Here is a 21,463-nt window from a genome sequence, read left to right as displayed (position 1 = left end):
AGTGGAGACCTCTTCAGCTGTGAGACTCAAGGCTCTAAGTGCTGTGAATTCAAACTCCTGGGATAAAGGGAGGCTCAGGGGTGGATCTCCCATTTCTCAAGCTCCTATTATGCAGAAGTCATGTCAGTCCTGCCTAGATTCATGAAAGAGAAGCACAGACTGCCTGTGACTCACTAGTGACCCTGGCCAAGGAGACAATGTATTCTCAGTGTCCAAAGGTAGCTGGAAGGCCAACCTGCACTTTGTAACACCAGGCAATAGACTCTGCAAAGCAAAGCAATGGTGCAAATTCTTCTGTGCGTCTCATTGCCAGAGAAGTGGAAGAGAAGTTTTGCAAATGTAAAACTCCTTTCACAAGTTCACCACCTCACCCTTGTCAATGCCAGAGTCATTTGGCTATGAATCTGTCCCCTCTGTCACCAGCACTGTCAGCTTACTCGGGTGGGTTCCTCCTGGAGACTGGCAATGGCAGAACCTGCTTAGAGCAGCTCTAAGAGCAGAGGCAGGAGCTGCAGCAGGAACCGGCATGTGGTTTAATGGACTCGAGGGGCACTTGGTGCCACTGAACTCACTTGAAATAATACGCTGGAGCCTGCAGCTCTGGTGGCAAGTATAGCTCACCAAACCAACTGTCTGTGTGTGTCAGCCCTGCTTTGAGGGACTCCCCTCACTGGTACCAGCCAAATCAACAGGAAAACTGCACAGCCATCCCCATGGCTCTTGCTTCTTTTCAGGTGGCATACTGACACAGACCAAGGAGAGAGCAGCCCTGTGTAACCAGCCACCACTCATCTGTTTAGGAGATGCCTGGGAAGCATTTCCAGACCAGAGTCTGATTTCACATGGGGAAACCATGCAGCTCTTACCAAAAGGAGCTGTATCTCTACAGCTGCCGTTAGAGCTATAACCCTGCCTGAGGCTCAACCCTATTAAAATCTGCTCATTTCTACCATTTTTTCATTACTACTCCAAGTTGACAGTGCCATGCAAAGCCACTCTGAAAAGTATACCATGCCCTACATAAGGTGTGACTATATCTTCTCTGATCTTGGCAAGACCAAATGCTACTATATAGTTATAGACCCAAGCAGATGGATCTAATTTCAAGAAGTCTAAATTGGGTATTTCACATATGAGATGCTCCACTGAAGATAACAGGAGGTGGGAGAGGGCAGCACTTCAGGAAATAAGCTGTAAGAATTTCATATCAGGCACCCTACAACTAACAGACAACTTGGAAAACCTCATCAACTGAAAGACAAGAGTGTTTAACGTAGGATACTTACAGGTAGTGTGGTCCGGTGCCAAGTAGCAGCCGTTGTGGGATCACTTGCATAGCTCCTGCGTGTTAGCAGTTCAGATGCACTTAAGTTACTTTTGGTCCTTCGGGAGCCCAGTTCAGGGGCACTCCAGGAATTAGCCGTGGCACTGGTTCTTGCTGAGTTCTGCTCCAGGGAGTTTGTTCTTGCACTGTTCCCTTCCACTTCTGAGAGGTCCACTGAGGACCTACACGTGTTTGTAGTACTGGAAGCTGCACTTTTTTCCACTTTGGTTTGAGAGTCCTCCAGGGAATGTAAGCCTTGTCTTGTTATCCAGGAACTTCTCACAGTGACATGTTTTGTTTCAGATGAAGCTGCATCTGAAGAGCCATGGCTCTTCCAACTGACTGTCTCTGAAGGCAGCTCAGTGTTCCTCTCCGTGAGTTCAGAAGTCTTTATCACAATGCTGCTTCTGGAAACCACTGTTTCTGCTTTACTTCTCAGCGCTGCCTCTCCAACTCTATCCACCTCAGATAATTTCAGAGCACTTTTATTAATTGATATCTCAAAGGGTGTGGGGAGATTGTTTGTTATTGGTGAAGGCTCATTTGGAGCAACTCTGATGTTGCTGGTGGTAACATGCCTTTCCTTTGCTGCTAGATCTGCACTGGTCCTTGGAGCTGTTGGCTCAGAAGGGAAGATTGTGATGCTGCTTGTCATTTTATTTGTTACTGTTTTAAAAACAGACTTCTGTTTTTCTGACTCTGCCTCAGAAACAGTCCCTCCCATGACTGCCTTCATATCCTTTTCAACAATTGCAGGTTTAATGACAGCTTTTGATCTCAGAGCTTCTCTCGGGCTGAACGACCTTCTGGATTTAAATCCTCCAGTGCTGGCATCTGATGGTTTTATACACTTGGTGGAGTCTTCATCATTTACAGTGTTTTTGTCATTTTCAAAAAGTGATGTTCTAAAAACCCTGGAATTGGAGTACTGCTTGGAACTGACTTTCTTTCTTGTCTCAAAATCTGACTGAGTGGTTGGTTTTTTGCTTCTTCCCAATTCCTCATCTGAATTAAGTTTTTCCTGGTTACTCTGGATGGTTTTGGAGTCCATTTTTAAGCCAGCATTTACAAGATCTGTTGCTGAAGTTGAAGACTGCTCCGTGTCTTCTTTATCAAGACCTGTGAGAATCTGCAGAATGTCTTCCTGACTTCTGGAGCGATGGGAATGCTTTGCTAGTGTTGAAGGCTTCGCACTTTCAAGTGATGGGTCTGCAAATTCTTTTTCCTGGGAGATTATTGCTCTTTTAGCCCTCCCCTCCGAGGGCTGTCTGTGTGATGCAGCAAAAGCGTTCACCGCTTCTGCTTTAGAGCCAGTGGAGTCCGACGCCGACACATGGGAGGAGACGTGGTACCTGTATGCCGAAGCTGTGCCGTTGGAAGAGGCGTGACTGCCCCTGGCGAGCAGCACGTCCCCCGAGCAGTCACTGACTTCTGCCTGGCTTGTTTTCAGCTTCTCGGCCAAAGAAGCCACTGATTCTCCTTTGCCTGACTTTTCATCCCGTGTGTCGGCACTGGTTTGGCAGTTGCCACGGAGCACCTGAGATGGCTTTTCAGCCTTGGATCTCAGGCCTGTGTCACCAACAGGTTTGGAAGGTGCTTTCCAAGATTTCTGCTCCTGTGCAGCAGGAGGGTATCGGCTGAGGACAGATGGCTGCTCTTTTGATCTCTTCCCCTCATTCTGATTGACGCAGCCTTCCTTTTGACCAGAAGAAAAAGAGGAAACTGAAGATTTCTCTTCCAGTCTTTTTGTATCTGTCACAGCAGTGTCTGAAAGGGCAGATGCACCAGATGCTTTTCCTGTTTTTCTGTTCATTAAGCTTGGACTGGGCACCTGCTTACCACCGTGGCTGTAGCTGTCATTACTGACAGAGAAATCCCTGTTCCTCACTCTTTCCCGGCGCTGCTGCGGTGAGAGCTCCCTTGGCTTGTGCTTGGCCGCTGTCAAATCACCTGTGACACCTCTGTATTTAGGTCTGTCATGTTTTCCCCTGCTAGAAAAGCTCGTATCTTCATTTTCAACCTCTCCATTCTCCAGATCTTTCTGTTTCTTTATTTGCATTTTCATTTCTTCTAGCTGACCTGTTAAGAGTTTGTTTTTATTCTGTTCACTCAAGTAACTGTCTTGCAGGTCACTGTTTTTCGCTCTCATTTTTTTAAGTTCTTCCTCTAAAGATTCAAAACGTTTCATCTGAGTTCTAAGTTTCTCAATTTCTTGGGTGAGATCTTTCACTTTGTTGTCTTCCTGATTTTTATTCTTTTGGTTTTCTGATTTATTCCTGGTTTCATTTTCTACATGTTTCAGGTAATCCACACTTCCCTTCTTCCTGGTCTCCTTCGAGGGCAATGCAGAAGTCAAGTCATCTTCAATTCTCAAATCATTTCTGTCCAGAAGATTATTTGATGACCTTTCTAGCAAGTTGGACGCATTTCTAGTTTGATCTGCCCTAGTTAGCTTATTGTTTTGTTCTAGTTTCTGTGTTAGCTCCTGGATTATTTTTTCATTCTGCTTTTCTCTTTCATTAAAATGTTTTCTTTCAGTGATAAAGCTCAGCGCTAAGGATTTCAGTTTTTCTAACTCACCCGTTAAGCTCTGCTCTGTTTTATCCAGCCTGTCCTCAGATGCTTCCAGTTCTTTCACTTTCACTCTAAGTATTTCTAATTCTGTAGATATCTTTTTGGTCAAGTTCTTTTCTTCATTGAGGCTAAGACACAGCTGCGTACAGTCATTCTTGCTCCTGCTGAAGGCCTCCTCCAGCTTCTCCAGCTCTGCCATTCTCCTCTGAAGGTGTTCAATTTCTGACTTCAGCTCTCGGGTGAGGCTCTCTTCCTCTTCAAGCTTTTCTTTCATTAACCGGCAAAGCTCTTCAGCCTTCCTGATTTCTTCATCCTTGCCTTCGATCTTCAGCACTCTTTTCCGCAGGGCTTCGACATCAGCCAGCATGGTGGAGTTGCTGCCTTCTGCCTGGATAACTTTGTCCTGGAGGTCAAGCAGCTCATCCTCTGCTTTCTGCAGATTTTTGGTTGCTTCCTCCAGTTCATCAAGGCGGCGACTAAGACTCTGCAATTTGAATCGTAGGTGCCGATTTGAGGTTTCCTTGTATCCTGTAAATTCTGCCATGTTGATTTTTTATTCCTTTTAACTGAAAGCTTTGCTTAGTCTGGGTGAACGGTGTGGTCTTTAACACCTTGTGTATTCCTAGTACGTACTGTTTCTTTGAACAGAGGCAATCTCACCCTGAAAGAAAAAATGCTTAAAATCAATATAAAAGCTCAGAATAAATATTCTCACTGTATAAGTTAGACTATAAATGTTTACTTAAATAACTTTTTAATTAAACACACTTCTAAATGCTAAATTAGGAGAGATGAAACTGCAGATAAGAGCCACAGTCCATTTACTTTGGGTTTCCAAAAATAGTCTGTTCCCAACCGCTGAGGGAAGGAAGTGCCCTCTTCTGCTGGTCTGCACGGGCGGTGTGTGCACAACCGGTGGGCCCTTACCCCAGTGTCAGCTCAGTGTCAGCACAAGCTGCCCACGTGCAAGCTCTTGGGCTGCAGAGGTTCCTGCAGGTACAGGACCCAGGTCCCTGTACACAGACATGCCCACGCAGCAGACACCCCTCTTCAGCACTACACCAGTCTCCTGAAAATGCCTTAAGAGATGAAGATTCAGGAACCATAAACAAGACCTGGGAACTAGAAAATGCAACCCCCAGCCATTTGGTGGCCACTGAGGAGGGGGAGGGGACAAGCCCCCACACACCTGGCTCGCTGGTGTGACAGCTGCTGCCAGTCACCAGTGCCCATTGTTGCCGGTATTTCTCCTGCAGCCCAGGCTGCTTGGTTGAAATTTTCAGCTGGGTTGTAGTCACATCCTGAGGACACCGTGCTAGTGGAGTTTTAAGTTTCTCTCTCCTGTTTCAAAAGCTGTCATTGCCCTCGGCTGCCACCCACTCGCCCACCCAGGAGATGAGCAGTTGCGAACGCTCACGCCTCTCCTTGCCGCTGACACTGAGCCGTGATTGTAACACATGGGCACGCTCTCACGCACTGACTGCAGATCTCTTCCCAGCTCAGCTCAAAGGCAGCAGGGCTTTTTTTAAACAGCCCCTCTGTGCTCGGCAGGGAGGGGCACCTGAGCAGGCCAGAACGGCTGCTGGGAGGATCTGAAGTCTCTCTGGTGCTCAGCATTAGCATCATCCTGTCCTGGGCCTGAGGCACGTCCCCAACCTGCGCGAGGGCTACTGCAAACTTGAGTGGAGGGGGGTGACTGCAGCTTTCTGACCTGCACCCTTACTCAGGCTGTCTGCCTTGAAGCAGGACTTGGCTTCCAGCATTTTTGTGGAGCTCCCTGCAGAGGAAACACTCAGGAGTTTCCTGTTTTACAGCGCCAAGAAGCAAAGAGCAGGATGTGGGGAGGAGACAGTGCCAGTAAGGGAGACTGCAGCACCCCGACGTGAAGCCTTTGACTGAAGGTGATTCACTTCCTGCTGGGAATGGGGGCCCCGGCTGCCAACAGGCACCCGCCGTGCACACCGGGCACCCTGCGAGCCCTCTCCCGAGGGACCTCCCTCACTCTGGGAGGGGGTCCCCAACCTATCTGCTTGGTCTCACGTACCTCAGGCAGCTGAAAGGAGCACCCCAAAAAGCACCCAGAGAGGAACCTCTGCACCCCCTGCGCAGTGGTGTGCCTGGCCACAGCCACACGCCTGTCCCCTCCCTCACCACCACGATGCCATCCTGCTCCCGTGCCACCCCGCCTCACGCTGCCCACAGATCATAAAGGCCACGCAGACCCCGGTCCTGCTGTGTGGCTGGCTGCAGGCAGGAAAGGCTATTCAGACCCGGCAGGATCCCCCTCAGAAACGTCACCAGAGTGTCACAGGAAAGGCAAAGCGAGCGGTGCCCTGAAAACAAAGCCCTGTCCCCGGCAGGCCTCAGAGCAGGGAGTTAATGGTTAACCTGGCATTGGCCACTGGCTGGGAAGTGAGAGCAGCCTCTTCCCCAGGACACAGCTGGCGAAGCGTGATGCCGGGCATGCTGGGCATGCTGGGCAGCACTGGTTTTCAGGCCACAGCTCCTGCAGGTTGTTACTGCAGAGCTCAGGGGAGAGGGCTGTGTGTGGCCCGTGAGTGCCACACCAGCCTGGAAGGGGGCAGCTCTGGCTCCCCAGTGACAGGCTCCTTGCCACAGTGAGACCAAGCTCTGCCCATGGGATCAGTCCCGCAGCCCTCTTCGTGGGAAGGGGTGGAAAATGGAGAGCTACCGCCACAGCCGGGTGGGCAGAGGGGTGAGGCTGAGGGGCCGCTCTTCCCTTTCCTCCATCTTCTTCTACATCCCAAATATTCCTGCAGCATCAGCTGCCCCTTGGATGGAGTAGGAGACCCGCCCCTCACACACTCAGCACCCTGGGGAAGCCCCACCGTGGAGGCCAGTAGAGGCTCACACTCAGTGAGCAACTGGGTGCAGAGAGGTGACCTTGCCCTGAAGACAACAGGCTTCTGCAGACAGAAGAAACAATCACCCCAGGAGGGGACCTGGGGTGGTCCAATGCAGTATCCACCAGGAAGGAAGGGGGTTATGGGCACAGATCCCTGGGAAGGGACCCAGTACTGCTGGTGAACCACCCACCTTGTTGCTCCACCAAATCACACTGTTAAAGTTGGTTCCTACAGAGTCTGGAACGTGACTAGTAACACACCTTTATGTCTGCACAGGATAATGCTGGGTGGAGAGCTCAGCGTGAGCCATGAGTCAGGATTTAGACCCTCCGGCTACATTGTCACAGCTCATGGGTCATAAAGAGCAGGAGAGGGATGTTGGGACTGAGTCACTGATCTCCTCTGTGGACATCAGAGGCTGCTCAGAGGCCCAGAGGAGAACCTGATTTAGGAGGAAACACTCAAATCTTTGAATGAAGTAGAAAATTGAACTAAGCAATTAATTGCACAAATGAATTACTAGTGTCCCTCAGGGGCTAATGATGTTTAATGTCTTTATTAACAACAAAGATCATAGGATGGAGCATGCTCTCAGCAGGTTCATGGATGATACGCTGGAGGGTAGGGCTCCTTGGCAGGATGGAGAAAGGGGTGGACAGCATCCTCAGCAAAAAGAAGCCCGAGTCCTGCTCCTGTGGCACCAGGACAGACTAGGGATGATGGCTAGAAAGCAGCTTCACAGAAAAGGATCTGGGGAGTCCTGGAGGATGAAAAGTTGAACAGAGGTCAGCAGTGTGTCCTTGTAGCTAAGGCGGCCAACCACAGACTGGGCTGTGTCAGCAAGTGTGCAGCCAGCAGGTCAAGGGAGGTGATCCTTCCTCTCTGATTGCCTCTTGTGAGGCCACATCTAGAGTGCAGTGTTTGAGACTGCCCGGTACCAGAAAGACACAGATGTACTGGGCTGAGTCCAGAAGAGGCCACCAAGATGGCCATGGGCTGGAGCAGTGGACATACAAGGAGACACTGAAGGAACTGGAATTACTCAGCCTGAAGAAGAGAAGGCAAAGACATCTTGGTGCCTGCAGCTACTGAACAGGAGGGTGTTGAGAAGACTGAGTCAGGCTCTGAGGCACACAGTGAAAGAAGCAAAAGATACAAGCTGAAGAAGAAAAATTCCAAGTAGATATTATGACTTTTTTCCTTCCCCCCCACTGTGAGAGTGGACAAACACTGACACAGGGTTCCAGAGAGACTGTGGGACCTTCATCCATGGAGATACTCAGAACTCTTAGCAGAGGCAGCCCTAGAACTTCCCAATACCTCCCCAGCTGATGTGATTTACCCCAAGACATGAAAGAGGCTCAATCTAATGAGCTAATAAGGAGAAGAAGCAGACGTAAAGCAACACCTTCTACAAACAAGTATGTTGAAATTATTCACGAGAAGTCTTCCAGCAGAAGGTCCGTTAACTTCTTGGCATAGCCAGATCTAACCCCAATGCTTGGAAACAGAAGCTAAACAAATTAGTATTACAAATAAAGTGCACATTTATAAGATTGAGGGAAATCAGCCAGTATAAAATATTATCTTAGATGTAGAGGCTGCTTTAAGCTGGTCATGCTTTGAGTGAGGGCTTGGACCAGAGACCTCCAGGGGCACTTCCAATCTAAATTACTCTGTCTGTTCATGACTGTTCTTCTCCAAGCTGTATCAGAAGGAATGGTGCAGGATTCAAACACTGGCACTACTACTAATGCTAATTAATATTGTTGAGGGATGTTTAAACAGAAATTGTTAAACAAATCTGATAAGGCAATAACTTGCTTCACTTGTAAAGGTACTGAACAATCTGACATGGACGTATGGACTTCAGATTTTTCTCTCTCTCTTTTTGGAAAGTGAGCAGTTCTCATCCTAGCTCCATTTTACATTTTTAGCAAAAAAAGGAAGAAAAGATGATGATAATTTTCACAAATAGCAAAAAAACTGTGGCAGTAGCAAATATAATAATAATGATAGTTCAGTTAAACAGAGACGTCTGAGTAAATGATAAAGTGAGATCAAAGACTCCGAAGGGCTGTATCCTGGAAACACTTAAAAGGCTTAGATGGTCACAGCAGAAATCTCACCTACAGAGGCAGCTGATGTACTGCTGCAGTTCAGAGGCAGACCTTCTTGGCTGTATCAGCAGGAAATAGAGTAGAAGTATGACAGTAGAAATCCCATTATTTTGTGTGCAGTACTGGACTGTGTGTTTACACACCCAAGTCTGACACATCTCAGTTTGCTTTAGTAGTGACACAGAGAAAGAGACACCTACTAGTTGCTCTTGAGTCTTCTAGATTCAAAGAGAAAAAGACGCTCAAGTGTCTTCATCTGACCTTCCCAAGGAGACATGACTTTGCAGAGGAGGAGAGGAATCACCCTTTGAGGGACTGTATTCTGCCCACTGACAATGAAGGGAACCTCGACACGGGCTCAGGCACAGATAGCTGGATGGCAGCCGTCTCCCCTAGGAACGATGCCCCTCTCTCTCCAGGAGCCATGCATCAAAAACACAAGCTTTGGGAGAAGCTCAGAAAAGTAGTAATGAGTGCTTTGTTATCCTTTAAAACTCTAAGAAACCACTGATGTCACCTGAACAACATCGGCAATCCTGCATTAAGCCAAGAGCCACAATAACATGTTTGGATTTGAGTTCTTGAAAAAATGCCCTTCCGATGAGGCATGTGGGAAGCCTGGGGAATCTCAAACTATCTGTTATTTAAAGCAAATATCAAGGCAAAATGTGTGGCTGGTAAATACCTAAAGGGAGAAAAGATTTTGTCTGATCTAAAAGGTTCATTATTATAGCACATTAAGCCAAAACTCAATTTTCATAAGAGAAACATGGCACACAATTTAACTGGTTCAAAGTAGTAACTTAGTACCAAACTGCAGTGAATTTACCAGGATTCACTATTTAAATGACTCATTCTGATTCTACTTTTCTGCATGGATTTGCCATTGGGTTTTCTGGTCTTCCTCAATAAATGCATGTACCTCCTAACTTTATTTACATTTATCATTATCAGTTGCATCCTCCCCCTGTTTAGTACAGATTGTCTTTCAGGGGTCTTCTGACTCTGCATGGTTTTGGCCACAGCATCCTGTTAAACAGCTGTCAGAATTCAGAATTTGGGACATGTACTAGAGTACTTTCATAACTGTCAATTACTTTTCATGTTCTTAAATTTAATTTTTTCTGCACACTCAGTTTTACTCATCATTATCTACAGTTTTATGAAAACATTTCTTCAGCAGCATCATTGGATATAACCTCCCACTGGGATGATGTTACCTTGTCAGCTCACAGCTGTGCACGGAGGCAAATAACCTCTAGCTAGAAACATTTGTGCTGGCTGAAACACTTTACGAATTGGGAGATAACCATCTTTTATTCCAGGAACAGCAATTAAATGACTACTAGTTGAGACCTACGTAGATAATCTCTGCCAGAAGTCCTTACAACCATGATGCTGTTCCTCTCCAGATGCACAGAAGCACCTTACCCTACATGTCATGTTCCTTGCTCTGATTTGGTTGTTGGTCAGAGTCCCACAAGCACCCGCTGTTCTGGGTTTCAGGATGTCCCCAACACGCCCATGTGGGAATAGCCGTTGGGCCCCACTCCTCCTGTGCTCTCTGCTATGACAAGACAAAAATGCTGCCAGCTGCCATGTGTGTCTGTCAAGTGCTAGAAGACTCTGCTATCTCTCAAGAGCATATTTTGCACTTAATCTTTGGGTTTTTATCCTTTTGCTTGTGCTTTTAAACTGATAATGAAACATCCCTCACTGTGGTTGGGGGAGCCCAGGCCTCCAGTGACAACAGACCCATTATCAAAAGGGTAACATCACACAATATATGTTAAGTTTCAGCCTTACCCAATCCTAAAGATAAAAGAGAATTATTGATGCCTTGGCCTACAGCCACTTTTTATTCATTTCTTCATTTGCTCCTGAAGCTCTAGGGGTTTCCAGCAGACCCTGGAGAGCAGCACTCACCACAGGCAATAGAAAATCAACAGACTCGGACACAGTTATAATCATAGAATGGTTTGGGACCTTTAAGGGATCTTAAAGATCATGTAATTCCAAACCCTGCCCCTGGCAGGGACACCTTCCACTAGCCCAGGTTGCCCAAAGCCCCGTCTAACCTGGCCTTGAACCCTTCCAGGGAGGGGGCAGCCACAGCTTCTCTGGGCAACCTGTGCCAGTGTCTCACCACCCTCACAGGGAAGAATTTCTTCCTCATATCTAATCTAAATCTCCCCTCTGTCAGTTTAAAACCATTACCCCTTGTCCTATCCCTACCCCTCTCATAAAGAGTCCCTCCCCCCTTTCCTGTAGCCCCTTTAAGCACTGGAAGGCCACTAGAAGGTCTCCCTGGAGCCTTCTCTTCTCTGGGCTGAACCCCCCCAACTCTCCCAGCCTGTCCTCACAGGGGGGTGCTCCAGCCCCTGAGCATCTCTGTGGCCTCCTCTGGCCCCGCTCAAGCAGGTCCACATCTTTCTTATGTTAGGGGCCTCAGAGCTGGACCAGCACTGCGGGGGGGGTCTCATGAGAGCAGAGCAGAGGGGGAGGATCCCCCCCCTCACCCTGCTGCCCACACTGCTCTGGGTGCAGCCCAGCACACGGGTGGCTTTCTGGGCTGCGGGCGGACGTTGACGGCTCACAGTCAGTTTTCCATCCACTGACACCTCCAAGTCCTTCTCCTCAGGGCTGCTCTCAATCCACTCGTCGCCCAGCCTGGATTTGTGCTGGGGATTGCCCCGACCCATGGGCAGGACCTTGCCCTTGGCCTTGTTGAACTGCAGGAGGTTTGCACAGGCCCATCTCTCCAGCCTGTCCAGCTCCCTCTGGATGGCACATCCCTTCCCTCCAGCGTGTGACTGCAGCACACAGCTTGGTGTCGTTGGTGAACTTGCTGAGGGTGCACTTGATCCCACTGTCCATGTCACCAACAAAGCTGTTAAACAGCGCCGGTGCCAACACCAACCCCTGAGGGCACCACTCATCACTGCTCTCCACTCGGTCATGGAGCTGTTGACCACAACTCTTTGAGTGTGACCATCCAGCCCATTCCTCATCCACCCAGTGGTCCATCCACCAAATCCACGTCTCTCCAGCTTAGAGACAAGGATGTCAGATGCTTTGCACAAGTCCAGGTAGATGATGTCAGTTGCTCTTCCCTTGTCCCCCAACACTGTAACCCCATCATAGAAGGCCACCAAATTAGTCAGGCACGATTTGCCCTTAGTGAAGCCATGTTGGCTGTCACCAATCACCTCCTTATTTTCTATGTGCCCTAGCATAGTTTCCAGGAGGATCTGCTCCGTGATCTTTCACAAACAATCAAAGATAAGAATAGCAATTTGCACCATTGTAGTTGGAGTCCTTGGGGTCCTCTCCACTGTCAAATCCACACAGGCTAAGAGCTCTGCATTCCTCAGCAGACAGGTGGTCTAGTTCCAGGGGAGGAGCAAAGTGGGGCTATTGTCCATGCTCTTGTGGATGGGGCATACATCTGGTACTACTCCTTCCACCTCCCCAAATGCTGGGCTGAGCTTAGCTCCTCCCTGTTCTGTTTTCTGCTAAATTATTACTTGGACTATCCGTGGGAACCGTATTTTTGCACTGAGCACACTGCTGGGAGTGTTTGCGCACACCTGGGGAAAGGGAGCCTTAGGCAAAACTGTGTATTCAAATTGCATTAGGAGGCTGACAGTCACTTCAGGCATAAGGACAGCTCTAGAGACATACATCAGCAAAACCCGGGGTAGCAAGGGGGTTCCTCTATCAGTCCCAGATGGCCAAGCAGGTCAGGAAGGAGTTGATTACGCTCTGGTTCTAGCGCATACTCTTCCACCTGAAGTATAGGTTAGGCGTGTTTGTTGGGCTCTGCCCTGTGTGCATATACACCTGCAGTTCTAATTAAAGGCTTTCTGGCGGTGCACACGTATCCAAGGGAGCGTGAACATGTCATGCTCAAATGCAGTAATGCTGCTGACGATTCATGCTTGTATCACAGCTCAACGTGGTGAGAGCATCAGCAGGATTTTTCTTCCCTGCCCCAGGGTGGAATGGGCTGGGAGGAGTCCAGCATGTCATTCTTCATTTGTAAAGCAAAATTTCTCTGCCATTTGTATAGAAAAAGGACATGGGTGTCACAAATTGCAGCAGATGAGGACACTGCAGCCAGAGCCTTCAGTCAGATAAAGAGAGACGGAAGGAAAGTTTTTCTTAATTTGATTTTGCCTTTCATGAGCTCCTTCCAGCACCTGGTTCTTGACCTCACACAATGATACATAGTCGTGGGAACAGGAGAAAAATACTCCGGAAAAAAAAAAAAAAAAAGGATATAAACCAAGATATTCAGACTAAATAAGAGCCTGAGTCTACTACATGTCATCAACCCTGCATGCCACCTGCAGGCACCTAACAACCTCCCGGGGCAGCTGAAGAGAGGCAGGCGACGTGTTTGCTTACTCAGGGCGTGGAAAGGGGCACCCTGACCCCACTGAACACAAAGGCAAAATGCCAAGTGACTTTTAGGGATGTCTGTATTTTGAGGGATGAACTGTCTCAGAAACATCTGCATCTAGTGGGAGAGGAAATTCTCTAAGTCAGAACAAGCTAAACAATCTGGAAGTGGTTTGAGTATTGACTAATACAATGCTAGACTAGAGACATGTGAAATAATGAGACAGCAGCCAAAAATAACCACAGCAACCACAATGTTCAAGGAGACTAAAACAAAGACACCAAACAGCATCTACAGCAAGTGTGGGAGACTGCAGCAGGCTCTGCAGATGCAGGAGAGGATGTGGCACGTCACCGAGTCACACCAACCCTACACCAACACTCCAACTACCCACCGAACCCCTCAGTGCTGCTCTGCTCCTGGCAGAGTTTCTCTACATGGAGCTGGCAGGGCCAATGTGAAAGAAGCAGAGGATGAAGTTGCTCACAGCAGATGCTTTGAGCAGCACTGGGGGTTTGAGCAGACCCAGTCACTGTTGCTTTACTGTGCACAACAGATTTTTCTCTTCTTTACAAAGCTGCTATTGCTCTCCTCTGGCTCCCCTCCGAAATCACTGCTTGCCTCACACTAGAAAGACTCCCAAGTAAAGGCTCACTGAGACCAGGTCTGGGCATTCGGTGACTAGGTGCAGCATCTTCCTTCCAGCAATACACAATGGTGTTGACCTGCACAAGCGCTAAACAGAGCCCTGCAGGTGGTGGAATCCTTGCCCTAGGAACCCCATGGCAAGGAGGATGTTACCTGTAATCTGGGGCTCCTGATCAGAAATGGATTGATACTTTCAGTGCGCCTCAGCATGCTGCTCCTATCTGCCAGGTATCAAAAGATACCTTGTACATGCCGCAGACAAGTTACTTATTTTGACAAGTTCTACATTTGCTTTATATTTGAATTCAGCAACACATTTTTATGTATTGTAGGCAAGCAGAAGAGTTGGTGGGACAGCTAGGGACTTCATCACATCATAGACCTCAAGAATGACCTTCCTGTCTTCATGCTGTTTCAAGAAAAATGCCCCATCCTGCACTGGAATCAAAGCTGAGGAAGATGTTTTTCTTCTCTGACTCATGTCTCATGCTGCTACTTGTACTGTCCTCAGAAACAGATTTTACTGTCACATTTGATTTCACAAATACTATGCAAGTCACAAACTTGGCAGCATCCCGCAGATGGCATGGGAAAAGCATCCCCAGCTCAGTGGTGCCTTTGTAATATTTATTGGACTTGGAGGTCTTCCACCTCCTTCACCCCTCCATCCTCCCTCCCACCTCCAGCAGGCTCAGCATGGCAAAGGCTTCAGGGACCACGGCTGTCACCATCACTTCTCTTCACCCCCATAACATCTGCTAGCGTCAAGGTGCCACCTGGAGCTGAACAATCCATGGGCTGGCTGAAAGCCACAGGATCCAAAGTTCAGGAGAGCTTTAGACTAACTGAAATTTCCCAACTGTCCTGCCACAAGGCCAACATTTTGTCTGTTGCTACTGTCTACTTTGTACTCAGTTGTCATTGGTTTTTATCTGCAACTCTCCAGCATTGTCCCTTTTGAGGAAAGGGGCCTTGGACTCAGGGATACTGCAGTATTTGTGAAGACACTGGTTCAATGTTAATAGCAGTACAAAACCCAGAGTATTAGAGGAGGAATGTAAACAAGGAGGGAAAACTACTGCTCTGTCTCAAGTGCTGTGGGCTTCTGGCTTGTCTATCTCAGAAAGGCGGCGTGTAAGGAGACTGCCCAGGATCAGCCCCTCCAGCCTGAAACAGAGACAGCTGGTGGGGGAAGGACATACTAATACAGAGCCATAAAAATCAGGAGAGGAGTAGAGGAAGTTGATGTTTGCTGCCATCCATAAAACACAAACTGATGTGTATCAGCTGGAATGACTGCAGGGAGGTTCAGAGCAAACAGCGAAGCCATGGAAATCACTACTTGCAGGGTATTGTAGGTGCCAAAGTTTATACAGATCCGGAAAATTATTAGAAAAATTCATGGAAGAAAGTTTCAAAGATTATTGAATGCAAAGAACACGAAGTCCTATGACTCAGGAAATCCCTGGAAGTGGGCGGGGGGAAATCATACTGTATTTTAGCTATTCTCATGCTCCTCCCCAACATCTGCTTTTGGCCTCTGGTGCAGGTAGGATGCTGAGGACGGGCAAGTTAGTCTCACCTACAGTGCCCTCTCCTCTGTTCCTTTTCTTCTCTCCCGCACCACTTCAGTCTACCTCTTTCCACTTCTCAAACTTCCATTTTCCCCAGATATTTAGCACAAGGTAAAACACCTTCTCAGACCTACCTTCCACACTGTCCCTTTAACAAGCTTGCCTCCTACACTTGCTCTTCTGACCTCTTCATCTGGTCACCACAAATCTTGCCCTTCAAGCACAGCTCTATTCCCTCCACCTTCTTCTGTCATGCTTGTGCTGAAGGCTGGGACAGTCATACCGGCTCCAGTTCCTGCTGGTGTTTTCACTCCCTCTTCCCATCCTGTTGCCTTCTCATCTCTGGTTGGGCTCACTCTGATCAACACTCTGCTTCTGCTTCTATGTGGTGTTACATTGGTAACTTGATGCAGGATGTTGTGGAAGCTAAAAGTCCTCATAAAGCAGCAACTAGACAAATTCACGGAAGAAAAATCCCTCAAGGTCATACATACAGGGACAGGGACCTAGCTCAGCAAGTCTCTGAGCCAAAACTTGGAGATTGGGAGAATTGTTTGGCCTGCATTGTTGCATACTTCCCCTATGCCTATCCTCCTTCCTGGGAGTCCATTTCTAGCCATTGCTGGAGATGGGATACATTGGTAAACCATTGCTCTCATCCAGTAGAGCTCTTCTCATCTTCTTGGGCTCCTGTATTGTCCTGTCCCAAACACCTATCCAGGTCAGGCAGGACTAACACTGCACATCTGACAAGCATCACACTACAAATGGGCTAAGTAGGCAAAAGCATAAATCCACACAATTGATAATCCAGCAACACCTGCAGAGCTGGCAAAGGCATCCCTGGTACAATACACCTAGTAAGATCAGCTTCAAGCACTCATAACCATCTCTGAATCATTTTGCTCATTAGGCGTAGGCAGCTTTAACCTGCACATTCATCCTAGCATTATACCTGAGAGCCACATGGGCACTGATACATCCCTGTTGGCATGAAAATGATAGGGTACTGTGTGTTTCTTTGCACCCCATCTGATACAGTGTATGCTCCGCTCTCCTAACAGAACGGTGGAAGGACATCGGAGCCAGCTTCTTTGCAGGAAGAGTCCTGTGACTGCTGTGAGCCTTCCTGGCCAAAAGCCTGGCTCAGCCATTCAGATGTTTCCACATGGATCCCTACAAACCCTGCAAAAATGGGGATTGCTCCAAAAGCCCTCCCAAAAAAATGAGCTCATGGACCCGGTAGCACAGAAAAATGGTTATTCTTGCAACCTTCTTCCTGGAAGAACTCAATCAATGAAGTTTGTAAGTGCTAAAACGAAAGCTTTCTAGCTCCCTTACACCAATCACAAGAACAGCTTGGGGAGTTGCCATAGCTACTGACTGCCCTGAACTACTACAGCTACTGAACCATCTGTTTTCTGCCTTGGACAGGCAGAAAATGAAAGGACAGGCAGGCAACCAGTCTGTGTGTGGGTGCCTGCCCAGCCTTGGCACAGAAATGCAATTCAGCAAACTCCCAGCAAATCTGAACAGCTGGGACAGAGCAGAGTTTCAGAAAAAGGAAGCTTACAGGCCCAAAAGCAGCTACACTTCACGCCTGCACCAGAGCCTGGAGGCCAAGACAGCAGTGTGGCTGCAGGGCAAAGCCATGTGGGGAGACTAAGCAGAAAACCACCACCTAACATCTGGCGTGCTGTTCAACAGTGCAATTAGAGAACAAGGGGATGCACCTCTCAACCCCCCCCACAGGCCCAGCTATCCCCAGTGTGACAGTGTGCACTCCTAGCTGTCCAACGCATGCCCCAATTTCATTCACCCAGAAAAGGCTGTAGGCATCACACTGAACCCCAACCCACTGCTATCTGGCTTCCCCAGCAGCCCTGACTGGTCTTTTGATGCACTGTGGCACAGCTAGTCCCATGGCCTATTTTCAACATTGTTTTGGACATCCCATCAAAATAAAGCAGCATTTGAAAAATCCGTTGCCACAGCAATGGTTCTCTGGCCCTCAGACCATACGATAACACTCCAGAAGGAAGCTGGCACTTTCCAGGTTTTTTGAGCTAGTCTACCTGAGCAGGTACCCTTTGACAGTATTTGTTCAAGGATTCCCCCAGGTCCTCTTTCTTCTGCTACCCACTTGCCACAAGGTTTACAAGCTGTCTTTCTCGAGGCCCGTGCTCTGATGAAAACACAAGTATCCTTGCTTGTGTTGCAATTTGGATTCCTCCACTTTGCTCTGCTTCAGCCATTTAAACAAGTACTGGGTCTGTCGCTGCTTGCTCAGAGATGTCCCAAACAGTCCTACCACTGCAGCTGCTGGAGCAGTGCGTACTGGCTGAGCTGGATCTGATGCCTTCTCACTCCCACCTGCACATTCCCCCCTGCTATGCACTCTCACACACTCCCATCCCAAGCATTCATGCAGGACTTACCTAACTAACCTCATTAAGGTAAGAAATAGTGGACAGAAAAACGTTTGGCCCAGCACAAAGGAGGACAAGGTATGAACAAGGGCAAAAGTGGAGCAAGGAAGGAAGAGGCAGAAGGAGGCACCATTTCTCCATCAGTGAGACTTGTGACTGCACACAGGTGCCAGGAGCATTTCTTAAGGAAAATGGTGAAAAAGCTCTTATTAGCTTCCACCTACATAAGCACTTCAGCAGAAATGGGTTTCTCTCCAGAAAGCTTCCTAGATCTGCACTTCAACTTTGCACTCACACCTTCCTGGAGAAGCCTGTTCCCCCACGTGCCACTGGCAATGCAGGACCTGCCCTCGCTGCCACCCTGCATCAACGCATTCTTCTGCGTTAGTGAAAGCAGCTGAAGACACTCTGAGCTCAGGGTCACAGAGGCAAAGGCTAACTCTGAAGATCTACAGAAGGACCTCCAAGTCTCATCAGGGAAATGACAGATGACATTCAGTGTAGATCAGCATTAAGTTACAGACATGGAAAAAAACATCCTAGCTTTATATGTAAAATAACAACCGGTCAGGAAAATACCAGCTCATTGTTCCACAGTGGTCAAAAATCAAGTCTATTACTATGAGTTACTAGGAAATAAGTACAGCACAAAAAAAAGAACACATTAATTTGCCACTGTATCAACCCATAGTGTGCCAGCATCTCCAAAGCTGTTTGCAATTCTGGTCCCATCTCAGCCTCTGCTGCCAGCTAGAAAAGATATGCAACAAAGATGGTCAAAAGTATGATTTCTGCAGAGGAAATCACTGACAAACAAGAACTACTCAACCTGGAAAATGAAATGACTCAGGAGAAATATGACAGATCTATAAAATTATGAATAGTTTGGAGAAGAGGGATATGATCAAATGTTTACTGTCTCTGCAGTCACAACAAACAAGGAGAGATGCTGCTCCTCATGACATGCAGATAAGCTGCTGGACTCTGCCACAGGACACTGTGGACGCTGAATGGGTTTCCATGGGTTTGGGGCAAACAGATAAAGTAACACCATGGATGTCTTTTGAGGGTTAGTAAATCCACAGAAGCCACATTCAGCTCTGTGTGTGTGCCACAAGGGGCCAGAGGCTGGGAGAGCACGCAGGAACTATTTACTGCATGTTTTCCCTGCTTCTACTCTCCTCCCTAGGGCCCTGTTCTTGGCCACTGTAAAAATACTGGGCTAGATACACTTGTGGTCTGATCCAGGACAAACGTAATGGCCTTGGGTAGGAAAGTCGAACCTAGCTTACAATCACAAAAGAAGGAAAAGATCTGTCCTGCTACATTTACACCAGGAGCTGGGTGAAACAAGGACTATGGCAGAGATGGAAACCCCCGATAGCAGCTCTTCATTGACAGGTCTCTGCCCCCTCTGGCAGGCCAGGCAAAGCAGCAGCTATGATTTGCTTTATGTCTTTGACCAGATGTAAAGACCTTGGATCCCACATTACACAGCGGCGTGGCTTAACAGTAAGGGTAAAGAATGGGTTCACCTCATCCACATGGCAGCCTTCAGCACGCTGCTGGCGGCGGGCAGAGCTGTAAGGTGAAGCCACAGCAAACCCGCATCCAGGTCTGCTGGTAAATCCTCTGATCCTGAAGCTGACACACAGGTGACCGGCTCCCGTCCTTGGCATTTTCAATCCCAAGAGGACTGTGCACACCTAAGCAACTCAAACACACGGTCTGGGGTTGGACATGGGTAGCTCCAAGCTCGCTTCCGTGTTCAGCGTCTGCTGTTTCACAAGGGCTTTGACTCCACATATGCCTGGAGGTGGAGGCCCTGCAAGGTGGTGGCAACACATAATTTCACAGAGGGAATGTTCTGGTCTCGTGTCACAACCCAAGACAGAGCTGTCAACATATTATTTAACAACCTAATTTGCATATTTTTTTAAGTAGGTAGTTTTGTGCCAGCCTCAATGAACAAGACTGCTCATCATCAAGAGCAGCACATATTCCTGCTAAGTAGCCTAAACTCTGATAAAGGAGACTGATCCCAGGTTAGGGAGGTTCTTATCTCTAAAACCAAGCTGAAGGCAGAGTCTGAAGTATGAAGAACATAAGTTTGTGAAAATGGAGAAAGAACTGGGACATTCAAATTCATAGCTGTGCTGGAAACTACTTTAACCTTTGTTAAACTGGGTAAGAGTCACACTTGAACAGCTGAAGCAGCAGTAGATAGAAGGTATCTTGACTTTATTAAGGCTTCTGACACTGTCTGCCACGTGGATTCCCATAAGCAGAGTAGGGAAACACATGTCTAGCTGAAACCACAATGAGCCAGAGAGCCCAGGACTCTCTGAAACTGTCCCCTGATTCAGTGTGAAAATGAGAAGCCTTTTCAATAAAAGAGAGATGGTAAGAACTCCTATGGGAGGTCAGAAAAAGGTCTGTGCAGCCCAAAATCTGTCTCTGAACATTGCCAGCAATGGTTGTTGGGGGAAGAATATAATAAATGTGACAGACAGTGATCTTTCTTACGTTTTCCTAGCACAGTCCCTCCACTGGGTCTGTTGAGCAGTCTCATTAGCAGCATGGGTAGCAGAGCCTAAAGGAGACTGAGACAATGTAGAGATGCCACCAAACTGAGAGCAACGGTGAGCCCAGAAGAGAGAATAATCCTGACACACAGGAAAAATACTTCAGAACCCAAACCAAAACTCACCCCAGGCAAGTGAACCAGAGAATGGGCGGACTCAGAGCAGAAAACAAATACAGATGTAGGAGTGAGCTTCCACCTACCTACAAGGGCATCTTTTGTGAAAAAGGCAAGTCATACTCTGGACACCGAGAGAAGAGCTGTACACGCAGCAGGTGAAGTAACTTTTCTGAGGACTTTGGAGCCTGAGACTGTCTTCAGGGCTTGGCTACAGGGCTGCACTCTGGAATACACGGCCACACAAAGGGATCACCAAGACATCGCCGTGTTATCCAGGAACGGGTCAGAGACAGCAGGCAGCTCCCTGCTGCACTGAAGATGCAACCGCAGCGCAGCGCAGGGCTCAGAGGCTCAGCTCTCCTCAGAAGCCGCCTGTGCTGCTCCTTGCTGGCTCGCTCCCACCTCCTGCTCAGAGCCCAGCTGTGTGCAGGGCTCAGGCAGCCCCGGCAGGGAGCACAACCTCAGCACCAAGCGCCCAGCTCAGCTGCAGCACACACCGTCGCAGGCAGCCAAGCAGGTGCTGAAAACCAAAGGTGAGCAGGGCAGTCCTTAGGCATCCCTTCTAGCTCTCCTGCACTGGGAAATCCAACTGCCTGCCTCAAGGTCCTACCCAGCCCTACCTTTGTATGGTCCGAGGAAAGAACCTGGCTTAGTTCTCAGCTTGAACGGTCCATCTCCTTGGACAGTGCCTGTGTCCCCAAAATTTAGCCTTCCGAAGCTCTGCATTCGCTCCAAGAGTCCAGGCACCCTCCACAGATAAAAAAAAGAAATTGGACAGCACTGTCAGATAATTCTTCACCTGATCCCAGTTTGCTGCC

At 48.2% G+C, this 21,463-nt stretch overlaps 1 protein-coding gene across 3 annotated transcripts in view; it reads right to left on the bottom strand.

Moving 5' to 3' along the window:
- The window catches only part of LUZP1 (leucine zipper protein 1), a 44,379-nt gene that overhangs the window by 10,639 nt on the left and 12,277 nt on the right, over window positions 1–21,463 (bottom strand). For all 3 annotated transcript variants that reach the window (XM_074850830.1, XM_074850828.1, XM_074850829.1), the window contains exon 2: window positions 1,287–4,559. In XM_074850830.1, the coding sequence (XP_074706931.1) occupies window positions 1,287–4,442 (3,156 nt within the window). In that variant the 5' untranslated portion in view covers window positions 4,443–4,559. The remainder of the gene's footprint in view (window positions 1–1,286; window positions 4,560–21,463) is intronic.

This window comes from Strix aluco, chromosome 26 (genome assembly GCF_031877795.1).
Source record: "Strix aluco isolate bStrAlu1 chromosome 26, bStrAlu1.hap1, whole genome shotgun sequence".
NCBI classification, from domain to species: Eukaryota; Metazoa; Chordata; class Aves; order Strigiformes; family Strigidae; genus Strix; species Strix aluco.
This window is presented reverse-complemented; position numbering and strand designations above follow the sequence as displayed.